This window comes from Gobio gobio (genome assembly GCF_949357685.1).
Source record: "Gobio gobio genome assembly, chromosome: 3".
NCBI classification, from domain to species: domain Eukaryota; kingdom Metazoa; phylum Chordata; class Actinopteri; order Cypriniformes; family Gobionidae; genus Gobio; species Gobio gobio.
In genome coordinates, this window is record NC_137099.1 from 38,169,866 (window position 1) to 38,188,122 (window position 18,257).

Genomic DNA, 18,257 nt, shown 5'->3' on the forward strand with positions numbered 1-18,257 from the left:
TTCAAACCTGTATGACTCTCTTATGTGGAACATAAAGGAAGATATTTTGAAGAATGTTGGTAACCAAACTGGTTTGGTCAGTAAATATATAAAAACCAATTCAGATACAGCTTCTGAAAAAAAAAAAAAAAAAAATGGCCCCTGTAGCCTAAACATTTGTCCAATAAATTCTATGTAGAATTAAATAAAATATGTATTTTTAAAACTACTTTTTGATGCCTTTAACACAATGTCTTTAAATTATCTTTGGGGGGTAATTTCTCTGCCAAATTTGATTAAATGAATTAAGATGTAATTAATTACATTACAAATTTTAATCATTGACAGCATTAATAATGATAATAATCATAATTATAATTAAAATATTACATTCTTGTTTATAAATATTTTATAAGTAAATAAAATATAAAAACAAAAAGAACGAGAGAGAGAAAAAAAAGCAAAAACATTACATTTACATTTCTATGGAGCCCCTAGTGAGACATGGTAAAAAAAAAAATGAAATGGTTGGAAAAATGATCCGTTCACTCACAAAACCCTTGTTTTCCCTCCCAAAAAAACTTCTGCATTCCTCCGAGAAACTTTGCGTTCGCTCCCAAAACATTTCTGTTTTTTACGCGTGAACACAAACGCATTGACAAGCAATATTTCCTCCCATCTCCTCCTTTTTGTCCTTCATGGCTTCACCATGTCACTTTAGGGGCTCTGTACATTTCTAGTTTATTTCATGCAACAACTCTCAAACTTACATTGCACTTCCTTTAAAAGAAAACAGGAAAATTAAAAATTAAATATGCAAAAAAGTAAATAGAAATACCTTAGATAATGCTATGCCCAGCAAACCTTCAAAGGCTTTTAGGTTCAACTGTGGTCCAGTGTAAAATGGATCAGACTGGGCCTTCCTCCCTAACCAGTATATAGTGATCAAAACCTGTATGTAGAAAAAGTATAATAGAACGAGAGAGGGGGAGGGAAACAGACTTCAGACAATTAAGGACAAAATATAATATAAAACAAAGATGAGGGTTAACTTTTTCTAAAACGTAAATATTAGCTTCTATCTCTTTCAGAGATTTCATAACTTTAGTTTTGACATGCTACGAGCCCTAAAGCAAAGCCTCTGAGAATTCAGTGTTGTGCGTGCTTGCGTGCGGCATGAATGGCTTCTGTGTCCCAGTTTCATTTCTGTTCTCATCTAGAAAACTATGACCATTTGCGCACACACACAAACACAGGGTGGCAACAGGGTAGGAATGTGGCACATGTACAAGACAATGAAGACAACAGTGGGCTCTGTAGCGCCTGTTGGATCTCCAAGATCATTAGAACTATTCTAATAAGGAATCAAATAAGAAAGCAAATATCAATGTGTACAAGATCCTTTTTAACATCTGAATATGTCTGTCTGTGCATAATATATTACCAATGAAATAAAGATGCATAGCAGATGGGTACCTCTAGATCAAATCCCAGTTAAAATATCCTGCATGCATTATTGTCATGTACCACTTATCTTTCCCCAATATTATTAATCAGAAACAATCATTAGCGCACAGAAGAGCCAAATGAGACAATTATGGGAGTATATGAAAGCAATCCAATAAAGCACATGAGAACCATATAAGGTGTAAAAATAAAACTTTTCCAACTTAAAGCTACACTATGTAACTTTTCCGTCCACTAGAGGTCGCCTGTTCAAAACAAAGGCGTAGTTTGATGACGCCACTTTTGAGCGCAGAATCTTGGGACATGTGGTCTTCACCTCACAGCCGGTGGAAAAGACTCGGGCAGAAATCATGTTCATGGATGTGATTATTAACATTACTGTAGTCTGAAGCAGAGCAGGACCGAGTGTTGTGGAGCTGAGCAAGGCCGCAGGAGCGATTGAAGAGCAGGACTGTTATTATGGCATAGTCGCCGGCGGGACTTTTATTATGACACGGTTGCCGGCGCCACTTCCTCTTTTCCAGTCATGAGTATGAGGTAACGCAACTCTGTTTATCGTATTAGATATATCGGAGTGTGTTGAAAAGGAAGTTATGACGTTCGCTCGGCGGCTGCAATGACACTTGTTCACTCTGCAGTGAGAGTAAAGTGTTTCACTGAATAAAACCGGAAACCGAGGGTGACGCAGATATGACGCAATCGACAGGCGACTCCCTCACACGCATAGCTCACACGTCCCGGTTCCTTGGTTAAAATAGCAATTTCTCACGATTTACAAATAGTTGGAAACATTTGGGATATTCTAAGTACTCAACTGAACAAAATATATAACACTGGCCTAATGGTTTCTGGATATTTTACTGCAAAAATCCTACATAGTTCACCTTTAAATGAAGACTGTTCATATTTCAAAATGTGAGTCAGGTCCTTAAAGGGATCGTTCACCCCAGAAAAGAAAATGTTGTCATCTTTACAACCCTGAAAGTTTATTTCTTCTGTTGAACACAGAAGATGATATTTTGAAGAATGTTAATAACCAGATGGCACACATTGACTTCTATAGTATTTTTTTTCTTATTATGGAAGTCAATTTGTGCCATCAACTGTCTGATTACTGACAGTTCAACAGAAGAAAGAAACTCATACAGGGTTGCAACAACATGAGGGTAAGTAAATGATAGAATTTTCCTTTTTTTGGGGTGAACTATCCCTTTAATCCATACAGTGCATGCAAAGCAGTACATGTGGCTTTAAATGTCCACTTTTAAAATGACACCGCATTGACACCTTCAGCAGAAGACTGCGATGAGATAAAATTACAAATCAACTTGTTTGGTATGCAAACTAAAGAGTCAAAGGCCACATTCAGTCCACATCAAACACAAGCCATGCATAGACACTTGATTCACTGGTTAGTTCAGAAGTCATTCGTTTGCGATTAATACCAAGCTTTTAATAGCGGGAGAAAAAAAAACAACTTACGTTTTTCAGTCTCCTGCTCGTCTCTTCACGTCTAAGCAGAAGGAGAGAAAGAGGTAATGAACATTCACTGTCAGACACACAGATCAGTTCCAGCTTACACTAACAGTACCAGCAACTAAATCCACCCCATACCCAATAAAATTAAGTCACTGCTATAAATGGACCTCAACTAGTACATACCACATCAGCTTTACAGTAAGTCATTAATCATGTACATTGGTTTTATTTACAATAAGCATTATGTACAATGAAGACAATCAGCAAGTGCTCAGAAGAAACCACAACCTATCTGACAGTGGAACATGCTTGTTCCCACAGTATGCTGACACTGGACAAGCGAGCCATCTGTTTGTCACTATGGACTAGCAAACATCCATTTACAGAGGAATGCATCCATTTAAACACCCAACGCTCATTACACAGTGTCGTGTAATCTTAAAAATAAGTCAGGCGAGCTATAAGAAACAGCACTTGATCTGTGGTTATTAAGTGAAAGTGTTTCTGTTATTTCATTAAGCCCTAAAACAACATGACCGCGAGAAAGCATGCAAGTTAAAAATAGCAGTCAGATCCACTATAGCTTCACCATAGCATTTGGTTTGAAGGGTCAGTCATATGGGGCTAAATTTAGAGGTCACTGTGCCCCATCTCCACCCTCTCTTGCCCCTCGTCCCTCTAAAAGGCCAACAGGGGGGACATTAAGCTCTCAGCAGGGTGGACAACAAGATTTATTGTTTAGGGTTGGGTCAGGACCTAAAAAAATTTGGTTGTGTGATGAAATACAGCTCAAGAGTTTATTACAGCTCAATTAGTTATTGGAAATACTTCAATGGAGAATCAGTATGATTTTGAAAATACCTTTTTGCATTGGGATAGTGGTTGGGTGCCAGTGCCCACTAATCTAAATCTCAATTAAAATGTTGAAAAAAACAACAAGACGTGAACTAAAACCATATTTCTCGCATATAGAAGGCCTTTGAGTCCAAAAGCATTGTTATAGAGAGAGGACAAAAAAAAACAGTGAAAGAAATGGAACATGAGTTTTGAACCCCTTCAAACCACCCGTCATATAAAGACCACTTTCACATTTCAATAAGCTCAATCCCAATTCAATTAAATGTAAAAAGCTATGAACATCATTGCATGTTGGCTGCAATGTTTAAATGTCAAGAGTGAGATTCTCTGGCCCTGTTCTTAAAGGGACAGATCACCCAAAAATGTAAATGATGTAATTTACTCAGCCTCATGTCATTCCAAATCCATAAGACTTTAGTTATTTTTGTATTCACATATAATCACACGTACATAAAGCGAATCACATTTGGTAAACTCACACATTTTTAAGATTGTGTTTACCAAATGTGATGTGTTCGGTGAGCCGCTCATTGTTTAGATGTAAATAAAAGTCTAAATTAAATCTGCTAATATTATAAAGCAATCATACCTCTTCACAAGATTAAACTGGTTGATCCAAATGAATTGGATTTACGATGCCTTTATGACCTTTTTGGATCTTTTAGGTTGTGGTTACCTGGACTTTCAATGAAGGGACCGAAACCTCTCAGGTTTCATTAATAATCTCTTCATTTGTGCTTCAAAGATTAACCAACGTTTTATGGGTTTGGAACGACAGTACATTTTTGCAAAAAGTCAATGTTCTGCCATTTAAATGTCATTATTGAATCAAAAAACATTTTCATAAGGTAGCTTGACTAAAACATGCGTCTAGTTGGTTGGTCAGGTATCATTGTTTGAGTTTGATGTTGGACAGATAATGTGTTACAGGACTCATCCAGCCTTTCATTTGGTATGGAAATGTAATCATACTGCAAACACTATTCAAATTAACCCTCTTCCTGCATTCACATGGAAGACTTACTTCTTTCTGGCAGTAATGAAGTTTAAATACAGATAGTTAGGTTTGCATCAGATATTTAAGGATAGTTTAGTTATGCAAATATAATGCAAGAGAGACATTAGAAGGCAGAATCCAGCCATCTCAGTTAATAACAGTTACAGGTCTTACACTGTAATGCAACGTAACAAAAACAAACCAGTAATGAAAATTTGCACTTTCACTTCTCTCTGCTCACCTGACAGTCACACGCGTGGACACATCTTGCAAGTCTCCAGGATGGAAGAGCTGTGCTTCATTGAGCCCTAGTTTCTCACAAGCCTTGAGAAACACATTCACGTTATCCTGAAGAGAGACCAGCATTGACTATTGCAGCTATATGGTAAATGTCATCCTCAAATGTAAAAAACAAAATGCAGTTGAGATGGTACAAGGCAGGGAAGCTTGGATGATGAAGCTCCACTGAGAATTGACCAGTACAAGAGATGTACAAGTTGAACAGAAAAGGGGTGGGAACTAAAGGACACAGTTGTCAGGTGCAGTCCGACACATTCACAGCATTTATAAATGGAATCCTCAGGACTCACGGGAAAATGTATTTGCATTTGTTTAGACAAGTATACCTGAATTGTTTGATGAAAAAAAACTATCGTTTCATTGGAGACCAAATGATTGACTAAATTTTAATTCTATATCTAAAAAATAGAATCTATATTTGATCCCATTTAAAATATGCTCACCAAGCCTGCGATGGGGGTGGAGAGCCTGTTTACTCGTTTGATGATGCCTGGCTTCAGTGTGTTGATAAGACTGAAAACCGATGGAAGAAATAAAAATATAAAATTAATATAAAGCTGCTGATTTTAAATAAAACCTTGTAAATTTGGCTAAATGAACCATTGTTATGTTCAAAGAGTCATAGAAAAAGCACTTACTCGCACAGAAGGACTCCATCCTGCAAAGCCATCTGAAAGGTTTTGCTTTCAAAACTCTTTTTGGTCACTTCCTGTTACGGAAAAAACCCAAACAGATCACAGGCACAAATTAGGACTATATACAGTACATAACACACACACACACACACACACACAATATTGCCAAAAGTATTGGGCCACGTGGCCACAGGTGTATAAAATCAAGCACCTAGGCATGCAAACAGTTTCTACAAACATTTATGAAAGAATGGGTCGCTGTCAGGAGCTCAGTGAATTCAAGCATGGTACCGTGATAGGTTGCCACCTGTGTAATAAGTCCATTCGTGAAATTTCCGCACTACTAAAGATTCCAAGGTCAACTGTTAGTGGTATTAGCTATAACAATGTGGAAGCAATTGGGGACAACAGCAACTCAGGTAGGCCACGTAAAACCACAGAGCGGGGTCAGTGCATGCTGAGGTGCACAGTGCTCAGAAATGGCCAACTTTTTTGCAGAGTCAATAGCTACAGACCTCCAAACTTCATCTGGGCTTCAGATTAGCAAAAGAACAGTACATAGAAAGCTTCATGGAATGTGTTTCAATGGCCAAGCAGCTGCATCCAAGCATTATATCACCAAGTGCAATGCAAAGCACACCTCCATTGGACTCTAAAGCAGTGGAGACGTGTTCTCTGGAGTGACCAATCATGCTTCTCTGTCTGGCAATACAATGGATGAGTCAGGGTTTGGTGGTTGCCAGGGGAACGGCACTTGCCTGACAGCATTGTGCCAAGTGTAAAGTTTGGTGGAGGGGGGAGTTTGGTTGTTTTTCAGGGGTTGGGCTTGGCCCCTCAGTTAGACATGGATGAGCGAGTTTGGTGTGGAGGAACTTGACTGGCCTGTACAGAGTCCTGACCTCAACCCGATAGAACACCTTTGGAATGAATTAAATCAGAGACTGTGAGCCTGGCGTTCTCGTCCAACATCAGTGCCTGACAATCACAAATGTGCTTCTAGAAGAATGGTCAAAAATTCCCATAAACACACTCCTAAACCTTGTGGAAAGTCTTCCCAGAAGAGTTAAAGCTGTTATAGCTGCAAAGGGTGGCCCAACTCCACATTAAACCCTATGGATTAAGAATAGGATGTCATTAAAGTTCATGTGCATGTGAAAGCAGGCGTCCCAAAACTTTTGGCAATATAGTGTGTATACACACACACACACAAGGTGTGTAGCGATTTACTTGTTCTCTCGATGCATCGATCTTGAATCACTTATTTATGTTAATAATCGACTTAAAATGCTAAGCAGCAAATGAATAGGAATTAGAAAGAAAAAGTTAAATACTGCATATAGCATTTTATTTTAAATGAAAATAAGGACCTCATGTCATGCAGAGGCAGTATATAATATCCAATATAAATCAATATACTTTTTAAGAACAACACAGAGCTTTCAAATCACCAGTGAAGACATGAGCCAGATAAAAAGACAACAAAGAGGGCTTTTTACTAATCTGTGAATAAAAGTTAGTTTTGGATTAGTTGGAGGAAGTGCATGATATTCTAGGACAGTCTATCCATGGAAACATTATAATAAAGTTACGTAGCCTATACATTAACACTATCCAAAACAGAAGTTGACTTTTAAAGCCGTTTTAAATCTTGGCTAATGTAAATTTCTACATATAGGCAATATTTATAGGCTAGAGATTTCTCAGATTTCTTTTTCAGCAAATGTTCATTTAGCAACTGTTTTGATAGTCTTATGGGCCACTCAATATGTCAAAGGCGGGGGTCTAATGCTATTTCACGCATTCTGACTTATTTACACTATTAAAGAGTTGGATTCTCATGCTAAACATTGCCAAAATAAAAAATATAAATAAAATAAAAAAGTTGGACGTATGACAGATTATTTATGTGCCAAATACACTCCTTCAGGATTCAAACAAGTTTTTTTTTTTTTTTCTCGAGTATAGCACGGTATGACTTCATAAAGGGCGGAATTACTTGTATGGGCACTTCTCCCTGATGAGCGTGTGCGCACATCGACCAGAGCGAGAGCAAGAGCACATCCATCAACAAGCTTTGTTCGGGTTACAGAAGCTGTCGGGCAATGCTGTCATTTTGTTTTTAGACCACGAAATCAACAATGTCACTAAAGAAGTGCGTTTTTGGTTGTGAGGGAACGATAACCTTGTTCAGCTTCCCAAATAACGAAGCATTAAAGGATAACTTTAGTGATTTAGCATTAGGCTTTGTATCAGTAGAAACCCGGTAGTATATTCAAATTATGGTACTTTCCCCCCCTCATATCCCCGAGACGAGAGAATTATGCCTTTTATTTCTGGAAAAAATCCTCAGAAGACGCGAATATCGTAATTTTGCGTCATCGGAGGATTTTTTGGCCAGAGGCTAAAGACTACTGCCAGTAGTAGGAGCTAGTTCTGCATGTTATCAACCCGCCCATAGGGAACGGAATCACGCACAGAATGTAAGACACAGACGGCCGCACAGACAATCAAAACGGAGCAATGCAGAGTAAAGTGAGTGTTTCAACTATTCAATGAATTCCTGTGATAGTTTAGCTTCCATATGCGATCTGAAAACGTGCCAGACTGGCGCTTAACGTTACCTCAGCTCTGCTCAGCTCTTCGTGATGAATGAAATCTGAAACTGCTGCGTCTGTGTCGTGACTTTCGTTAAGCTCACGAAAACACTTTACAATTAAAAACTGAACGCGTCTTTTCAATAGTGTTTATTCTCTAACTGAACGAAATGATTGTATTACTATGAAGATCAAAACGACGGTGTACGGAGTGGCCTCGTAGGGCTGCGAAGCAAGTGCATTCTGGGGAATTGTTGTCTTCATCCAAATGAGACAAAAATACATTTTCTGTCTTTTCTCAGTCTAGAAGGCACCAAATTCAAAAATAATTTCACATTTCTACTGCATTTCTAAAGCTTAATGCTAAATCACTGAAGTAACCCTTTAAGGGACGTTTGTTTTTCTGAAGCAGCAACTGAGTTCTGCAAGTGTGTTTGTTTGTTGCCGGTCAGGAGTCGAAACTGCAGCAAATGTCTGTGTTTTGTTGGCAATCAGCGCGTAAGTGCATATGATGTAAACAACACGAACGTATAGTGAATCGAAAGTTATCCGGGATAATGTGATGATGTATTTGTGTTGCGTGTCTGTGTCAGTCTGCCCACTGCAGGCCTGCACAAGATCAGGTGTTTTCGGAAAGAATCGATACAGTGCATGTCTTTTATAAATATGATCAAACTAAAGACTCTTCAGAGATATGAAGGATCTAATACGACTCTATAGGTACTCAAGATTAACATGAGATTGGCAGAAACTGTGTGCTTTATGTACCCTTTAAGTGAACTATACTATCTTTGTTTGTAAAGGAACAATCATCCTACGGAGCAAAGATATCAAGCATTTAGTTCTAAATGGCTGCACACACTGTAGGCCTCAACACTTGACACACGAACCTCAAGCTCCTTACATCAAAACACAAATAACAAAAAATAGTGACAAAACATAGCAAATAGCGAAACAACAATCCTATAACAGTAAACAATTTCTTCATGCCGCAATGCATGCTAATCGTTCAGAATTTGCCAAAAATAGTTCTTGATTCAAAAACCTATGAATTGTGAATCAAATAGATTCACTGCCTACCCAAAAATGCACAGCCTAGAACACACACACACACACACTCTAAGTTTGTCAATTTAATTACTTAAATTAATACAGTAAAAACATTAATATTGTGAAACTACAAAATTGAAAACTGTCATTATCAAATAAATGCAGACTTGATGGGAATAAAGGACAATTCCCTCTCTACCAACCAACACGGACAATCACCATACACACACACTAATTAATTTTTTTTTTTTTTTTTTTTTTTTTTTTTTTTTTTATATGTTATTAATATAACTATATTGTTAGCAACACACACAAACAGAGTTATAAATAATTTTAATGAGTGAATGTCCGCAGACAGGAAACCATAGGTCCTCTCACAAAGAGCAGCATGCTGTTTCCACTCCAACCAAATATATTCCAACCAGAGTACATACTGATCTTCACTCATCACATGTATTAGTACACAAAATATTTGCTTTTATTGCCATTAAGCAAGCAAAAACTATGAGCAAAACCAACAAGAGTCCTACAAAAAATCTCCACTGCTAATCTCAGACATCACAGTCACAAAGCAATCCATGCCAGGCAGCTCTGTAACCAAAAAAAAACAAACAAACACACTTTCTCTCTCCTTTCGGGTCGTATCTGTTCCATACAAATCCACACATAATGTTGCACACTCAAACAGGGCCCCAGACCCTGCCACACAGTGCATCAGACTGAGGTGCCCAAGCAAGCAGGCACCTGACTGTACAAGTAATGTGGTGGAGTGAGCATTTGGCAAGCAGAATGTTACAAACAGCTCAGGGGTCCTTTGTGTTCAGATGCAATGAAGCATCAATGCCTGCCCAATTCTGCATCCTGATCATCAGCTTGTTAGGGCACATGGAATGTACTCCATCAATGGCTGTTTGTGTACGGTCTACATCAAAAGAGACCTGAGAGGGACAAAGCTGCAAGAACCTGCAAGATCTAACAACTTCTATTTGCAAATATATTTCATAGTGTAGAGAAACATTAGTTTCATAGTTTTACATGTTTGAAACGCATGCAACAACATTCTAGCAAAAAAAGCACCACCATTCAAGACGGCAGAGGAGAGGAGCAACAGGTCTTCAGGAAATGGTGGTTAGATCTCAGAGGTGAGACTAGGCTGCTGAAACAAGAGCACAGTCACCATGCCAAGCTAAACACTAACATATGTACCAATGTTTTCTGGACATACACTAACATTCAAAAGATTGTGGTCAGTAAGATATACACTCACCTAAAGGTTTATTAGGAACACCATACTAATACTGTGTTTGACCCCCTTTCGCCTTCAGAACTGCCTTAATTCTACGTGGCATTGATTCAACAAGGTGCTGAAAGCATTCTTTAGAAATGTTGGCCCATATTGATAGGATAGCATCTTGCAGTTGATGGAGATTTGTGGTTCCACCACATCCCAAAGATGCTCTATTGGGTTGACATCTGGTGACTGTGGGGGCCATTTTAGTACAGTGAACTCATTGTCATGTTCAAGAAACCAATTTGAAATGATTCGAGCTTTGTGACATGGTGCATTATCCTGCTGGAAGTAGCCATCAGAGGATGGGTACATGGTGGTCATAAAGGGATGGACATGGTCAGAAACAATGCTCAGGTAGGCCGTGGCATTTAAACGATGCCCAATTGACTCTAAGGGGCCTAAAGTGTGCCAAGAAAACATCCCCCACACCATTACACCACCACCACCAGCCTGCACAGTGGTAACAAGGCATGATGGATCCATGTTCTCATTCTGTTTACGCCAAATTCTGACCATCTGAATGTCTCAACAGAAATCGAGACTCATCAGACCAGGCAACATTTTTCCAGTCTTCAACTGTCCAATTTTGGTGAGCTCGTGCAAATTGTAGCCTCTTTTTCCTATTTGTAGTGGAGATGAGTGGTACCCGGTGGGGTCTTCTGCTGTTGTAGCCCATCCGCCTCAAGGTTGTGCGTGTTGTGGCTTCACAAATGCTTTGCTGCATACCTCGGTTGTAACGAGTGGTTATTTCAGTCAAAGTTGCTCTTCTATCAGCTTGAATCAGTCGGCCCATTCTCCTCTGACTTCTAGCATCATCAAGGCATTTTCGCCCACAGGACTGCCGCATACTGGATGTTTTTCCCTTTTCACACCATTCTTTGTAAACCCTAGAAATGGTTGTGCGTGAAAATCCCAGAAACTGAGCAGATTGTGAAATACTCAGACCGGCCCGTCTGGCACCAACAACCATGCCACGCTCAAAATTGCTTAAATCACCTTTCTTTCCCATTCTGACATTCAGTTTGGAGTTCAGGAGATTGTCTTGACCAGGACCACACCCCTAAATGCATTGACGCAACTGCCATGTGATTGGTTGATTAGATAATTGCATTAATGAGAAATTGAACAGGTGTTCCTAATAATTCTTTAGGTGAGTATATATTTTTTTTAAAGACATTTCTTTTATTTAGCAAGGATGCTTTCAATTGATTACCAGTGACAGTAAAGACTTTTTAAATTGCTAGAAGAAAAAAAAAAACCAAAAAAATACCTTTAAAGTTTGAACTTTCGATTAATTAAGCATCACTGTTTCCATTATAAAAAAACGTTATTATGAAATGTTTCTTGAGCATCAAATTAGTATATTAGAATGATTTCTGAAGGATCATGTGACACTGGAGGCTGGGGTAATGATGCTGAAAATTCAGCTTTACCATCAAAGGAATATTGTATATATGAAAATAGAAAACAGTTATTTTAAATTGTAATGATATTTCACTATATTACTGTTTTAATGTGTTTTTAATCATATACTGTTAAATGCAGCCTTGGTAAAACAAGATTTCAATCAAAAATATTAAAATTCTTTTCGACCACAAATTTCTGAATGGTAGTGTAATACAAGGAAAGAAACTATTTATTGAAAGGTTCATATAAATACCATGGTACTTGAATATATATTATGTAACTAAATATATACTATACCATCAAGCATCTGATACGATCACTGTTCTGTGCTATCTGTGATGGGACTTTATTATAATAAGGTACACATTTTATTGCTCACAAAGTTATGAGTATATCTTTGAACTCCAATATGACATGTAATAAAACCACCATGATGAAAAACAAACAAAGCATTACATCATTATTCAAAACAATTCATATTTGAATAAAAGAAGGCATATGGTGTCTAGAATTTTATGGAGCTGATGGTTTGCAAATGGTTCAGAATTGATACAGTAAGACAACCACAAATGGTACAGACTATCTAAAACTGCTTTGAAAACATCAAGATGAATGCTATCTTGTCTAGTTTCCATTTAATTGGACCTCTTAAATATAACTTTCTTAATAAAGCACACACGCTCATCACACACACGTTCTTTGCAACTCGAAAGTGCTTGCGTAATACAAACGAAGGGGTAAAGCTTCAGTAATATCTGTCTGGTAAAATTGACTTATTTACACATTAAAATCACTGGAGTTTCTGGATGCCAAGGTCAATCTGAACAGAACATGCAATGATAATAATGTCATTACCTCGAGCCATCTTTGTGCCTCCTGGAACGCGAGCTCACAGCTGACTGCAGACTGCTGACGCCACTCCATCACCACTCCAAATCCCACCTGTGCGCATTTCACAATCAAAACTAATTTGAACATCAACCCATTCCCATTATTTACAAGGACACAAAATATTCATCTAAATATTTATATAAATTTATACCAATATTTAAATTTACAATATTTAACTTTTTATGAATAAAACAACAAACATTGTTTCTGCTTTCCTGTAGCTCAAACAGTATAGCATGGCGCTAGCAACTAGTGTTAGACAGATATATCGGCCGGCCGATATTTGCAATTTTTACGTGTATCGGCCGATAGAAGGCTGCTGCGTTCGCCGATATTTTTTTTCCTGCATTATTTACAGACAGACGTCCACAGGGCAGCTCTCACCGTCTTCAAACGGTCTTGCTCTCTCTCCCTCGCGCATATTATTAAAATCAATTGAGAATTGACACGATGGTAAAAGGTCGAAAGACTGAAGTTTCACGTGGAGCATTGGGAGATTTTTTCCTGAATTACCGCTGGTGTTGCTCTACAAGAGATTAAGTTAAGTGCACCTACACACTAAAAAAAGCTGGGTTAAAGATAACCCAAGTTAGGTTGAAAATGGACTAACGCAGCAATTGGGTTGTTATAACCCAGTGATTGGGTTTTTTTTACCCAGCAATTGAATTGTTTTAAGCAAACATATAACCCAACCGCGGGGTCAAAACAACCCAATTGCTGGGTTAGTCCATATTCAACCCAACTTGGGTTATTTTTAACCCAGCATTTTTTAGAGTGTAACCATTAAATGACTAGGTTGTAAATAGTTTTAAAATTAAGTATAGTACAGTCAGGCTCAAGAAAATCGGCAGCCCGTATCGGTCATCGGCTAAGGCTGATAAAAAATCCATATCGGTCGATCCCTACTAGCAACGCCAAGGTCATTGGTTCGATTCCCAGGGAAAAGCAAGAACTGTCAAAATGTAAAATGTGTACCTTGAATGCAATGTAAGTCGCTTTGGAGAAAAGCGTCTGCCAAATGCATAAATGTAAATAGGAGCAACATTAAAGATATTTCAGGGTGATTTGAACAAATTAAGTGATTATCCCCATGTTTCACAGACAAGGCTTAAAGGGATAGTTCAGAGTTAAGTCTATCTAGTTTTAAATATGGATATTTTTCTTACACAAACATGCCACTTCGCTTCAGAAGGCCTTTATTATTACCCGGAGCCGTGTGGAGCAGTTATATGATGGATAGATGCACTTTTATGGACTTCAAAAATGAACCAACAAGTCACTGCTATTATAAAGCTCGGAAGAGCCAGGACTTTTTTAAATAGAACTCCAGTTATATTTGCCTCAAAGAAGAATGTCAAAAACACCTAGGATGGCTTGAGGATGGGTAAATCATGGGCTAATTTTCATTTTTGGGTGAACTATCCCTTTGAGCCTAGACCCAGACTAAAATGCATGTTTGAACTGAAAGCAATTTGCACGGGCATATCTAAAAATATGAAAATATGTTTTGTCTCAGGATGCATATTTCTAAGGCACATTTATAAAACGCTACTTAAATGTCCTAATTGAAATGACCTAATCCTTAATCTAAGCCCTGTCTGTGAAACCAGGCCTTTAAATACAAAAAAAAAAGAGAAGAAGAATATTATATTAAATAACAAAAGAATAATAGCGGACAGTCAACACAGATTTTGAGTTTCAGTTCTGGAAGCATATAAAGCTATAGCTTAATAACTGTAAACAAGTAAAACGGTAATAGGCTTTATCACACAATCAATTTTGGTGTAAATTAGACAAATTGTGTAGGAGAATTACAACAGAATTCACATTAACATTTTTGCAATAAAATAGAAATTTCAAAAAATTTATTTAAAAAAAGCCAATATTATGACTTGTCTTTTTAACCCTTAAGTTTCATTTTAAAACAGTCCAACTATGAATTTAGTGTCAAAAAGCAATATATTACCGACATAATCTAAAACATTTGCCTTTTGTTGATACCAAAGGACAAAAACAGCAGAGAAAAGTGACGTCGACCACTGGTGTGACCATGAACGGGTTAAATTAACTTCTCATCACCTCCATGTTTGCAACCCCAAAATACGGTTCATATGACTCATAATAACACTGCACACCTGTGGCACCCTACAAGAATTCCCCCAAGTGCAATAACTCAAAACTTACCTGCAAAACCCTGTTTTAATTATGTTTTCTGACTTCCCGTAACTACTAAATTTCACTTCCCAGATGTCTCGACTTGAAAGCGCAAGGTGTTTCCCGCTACCAGCGCGCGTGCCTCCAACACAACTCTTTAAATCTGTTGCAAACCCTCCGCTACAAAGTCACACCTTGAACGCCCAGCAGCTCTCCTACCACCGAACTTGCTTGTCGTAAGCAGGAACACAAATGTCCCCGTTCAGTGATGAGAGAGAGGGGAAATAAGTGCACAGGACAGCTGCGTGTTTGCAGAGGCAAATGCATCTGTAGCAATGATGAGTTGTTTAAATATATGCCACGCCCCCTTCTGCTGAAAGAAGCGCTCGCGTGCTGTCAACATTGACCAGCAGATGGCGACAAAGAATCACTTCAACAAAGTTGTCGTGCTGTTGAACGCTATCGAAGGCCCTTCCACTACATCGTAGCACTTATATTATACAAAATTTATATTACAAATAACCCTTAATACTACTGTTTGCTAAATACTACATTGTATGCTAATACAGGCAGGGGTATTCAATGAAATTATTTTAAGTTTCAACCATACATTTATTTAAACAAAATTGACTGATGAACAAAAATGACTTCACAGCCTCAGCTAACATGTTTTAATAAACTTTACTATGAAATCCAGATATAGCTTTTTAGCATTTTAGATTATATTTGGATAAGAACACTAATGATTCATGTTTGGGGAACATTAGTCTAGCAAATCTATGGCCAGAAAAAAGGATCAAAATCAGAAGTATAGTCTTCCTTAAAGGGTTAGTTCACCCAAAAATTAAAATTCTGTCATTAATTACTTACCCACATGTCGTTCGACACCCGTAAGACCTCCGTTCATCTTCAGAACACAAATGAATATATTTTAGTTGAAATCTGATGGCTCTGAAAGGCCTCCATTGGCACAATGACACTTTACACTCTCAAGACCCATACAAGTTACTAAAGACGTCGTTACAAAGTCCATCTCACTACAGTGGTTCAACAATAACTTTATGGAGTCACGAGAATAGTTTTTGTGCGCAAAAAAAACCTAAATAATGACTTATATAGTGATGACGATTTCAAAACACGGCATCATGAAGCTTCGAAGCGTTATGAATCAGTGAGTCGAATCATGATTCGGATCGCGTGTCAAACCGCCAAACTGCTGAAATTTGGCGATCCAAACTGCTGAATCGACTCACTGATTCATAACGCTTCGAAGCTTCATGATGCCTTGTTTTGAAATCGTCATCACTATATAAGTTGTTATTTAGGGTTTTTTTGCGCACAAAAACTATTCTCGTCACTCCATAAAGTTATTGTAGAACCACTGTAGTGATATGGACTTTGTAACGATGTCTTTAGTACCTTTTATGGGTCTTGAGAGTATAAAGTGCATTGTGCCAATGGAGGCCTTTCAGAGCCATCAGATTTCAACTAAAATATCTTCATTTGTGTTCCGAAGATGAACGGAGGTCTTACGGGTGTCGAATGACATGAGGGTAAGTAATTAATGACAGAATTTTCATTTTTGGGTGAACTAACCCTTTAGTGTGATGTTTATACGACTGAACAAACAGCTTCTCAAACACAGTATAAAATGTAGGACGGGACTTGATTTTGTCCATGTGGAATTGATTGGTTTGCTATTGCTGTGATGTCATGTGAGTGACAGGTTGCCCCGCCCTTGCGCCAGTGAACACATCATCGGGCATGATTTATTTTTTATTTAAAAAATGATGTGCACGGATAAATAATTTATATCTAAATACTGCAAATTTTTTAATTTTGATTTCATGGTGACTTTATCATAGGCTGCATGTTATGGACAGGTGCTTTAAACCCTCTGGTGCTCTTTGTGTGGCGGTCAAAATGGCAAAATTTTATTTCAATGAAATGAATTTGCTAGATTTTAATTCAATAATGTTTCTTTATTTAATATTTACTATTTTAGTGGATTTTATGGTACTAAATGATATTTATGCAGTATAGTTATAATCAATTCATTCACTTTTTGGGCATAGACCTGAAAATAACATTTCCAATTTAAACTGTCATAAATCTTGAATGCTTTGGAGCACAGACATAAATTTGGTCTCTTTGTAAAGATGGCTTGGCAGATTATTGGTGAACTGAAAAGAAAGTTTTAAAAAGTGAATTAGATTAAAATTGTTTCTTATGCAGTGAGGAGTAGGCTACAAGTGTGACTTTTTTTTCAGGACCATTTAACCTTTTCGAAACAAGCCCATGATTTGGTGTGTGTGTGTGTGTGTGTGTGTGTGTGTGTGTGTGTGTGTGTGTGTGTGTGTGTGTGTGTGTGTGTGTGTGTGTGTGTGTGTGTGTGTGTGTGTGTGTGTGTGTGTGTGTGTGTGTGTGTGTGTGTGTGTGTGTGTGTGTGTGTGTGTGTGTGTGTGTGTGTGTGTGTGTGTGTGTGTGTGTGTGTTCACAAGCGGCAAAACCTTAACCAAGTTTAGTATCATTCCGAGGAAGTAAAAAATTCAAATAAAAATAAAAATAAATCTACAACAAAAACCTAAAATTTTTCAGAATCTTTCTGAAGAGCACAAGAGTGTTAAACTTACAGATGAAGTATGAAGATCATATAGAATATAATTTCCATATAAATTATTGTAGTATAATAAATAATAATAATAATTCTTAGCATTATTTGAAAAAAGTGTCTAGGGATCATTCAAGACATGCTGAGCCAGAAGTAAGGTAAGATGCAATTACTGTTTGTTGTAACAGTTAACATGACTATATATTAGACTGAGAGGTGCTTTCAACAGCTGGAACTAAAACAGGAAGTGCTTCATCCAGCGACAGGAAGTGTTAACCGAAGCTGGAGCAATGTACAAGCCTGTCTGCCCACTGGTTTCCTGTGTGACTAGTCTGCTGTCAGACACACAACATTTGATCACACTGTTGTTGTCATCTGATGAACACAAAGACAGCAGTATAGGTTTTAAAGCATGCTAGCATCTCTGCACAGGATGTTTGTGGAAGGTGTTGCTGTTGTCTATAAGCTTTGAGGTTTCTATTGCAATGATAAAAAAAAAGAAGTAAGGAAATCTGGTTATACATATATTTAAATGCACCTTTAC

General features: G+C 37.8%; 1 protein-coding gene across 3 annotated transcripts in view; it reads right to left on the reverse strand.

Moving 5' to 3' along the window:
- Positions 1 to 15,439, reverse strand: part of lmo7b (LIM domain 7b) — a 54,144-nt gene extending 38,705 nt beyond the window's left edge. The window contains exons 1-7 of one of the 3 annotated variants that reach the window (XM_079813448.1): positions 15,133 to 15,439; positions 12,913 to 12,999; positions 5,719 to 5,789; positions 5,524 to 5,593; positions 5,022 to 5,128; positions 2,929 to 2,959; positions 818 to 931 (exon numbers count right to left, since the gene is read on the reverse strand). In XM_079813448.1, coding sequence (XP_079669574.1) covers positions 818 to 931; positions 2,929 to 2,959; positions 5,022 to 5,128; positions 5,524 to 5,593; positions 5,719 to 5,789; positions 12,913 to 12,981 — 462 coding nt within the window. In that variant the 5' untranslated portion in view covers positions 12,982 to 12,999; positions 15,133 to 15,439. The remainder of the gene's footprint in view (positions 1 to 817; positions 932 to 2,928; positions 2,960 to 5,021; positions 5,129 to 5,523; positions 5,594 to 5,718; positions 5,790 to 12,912; positions 13,000 to 15,132) is intronic. The other 2 variants (XM_079813447.1, XM_079813449.1) reach the window with 2 other exon arrangements.
- Positions 15,440 to 18,257: the final 2,818 nt, after the last annotated feature.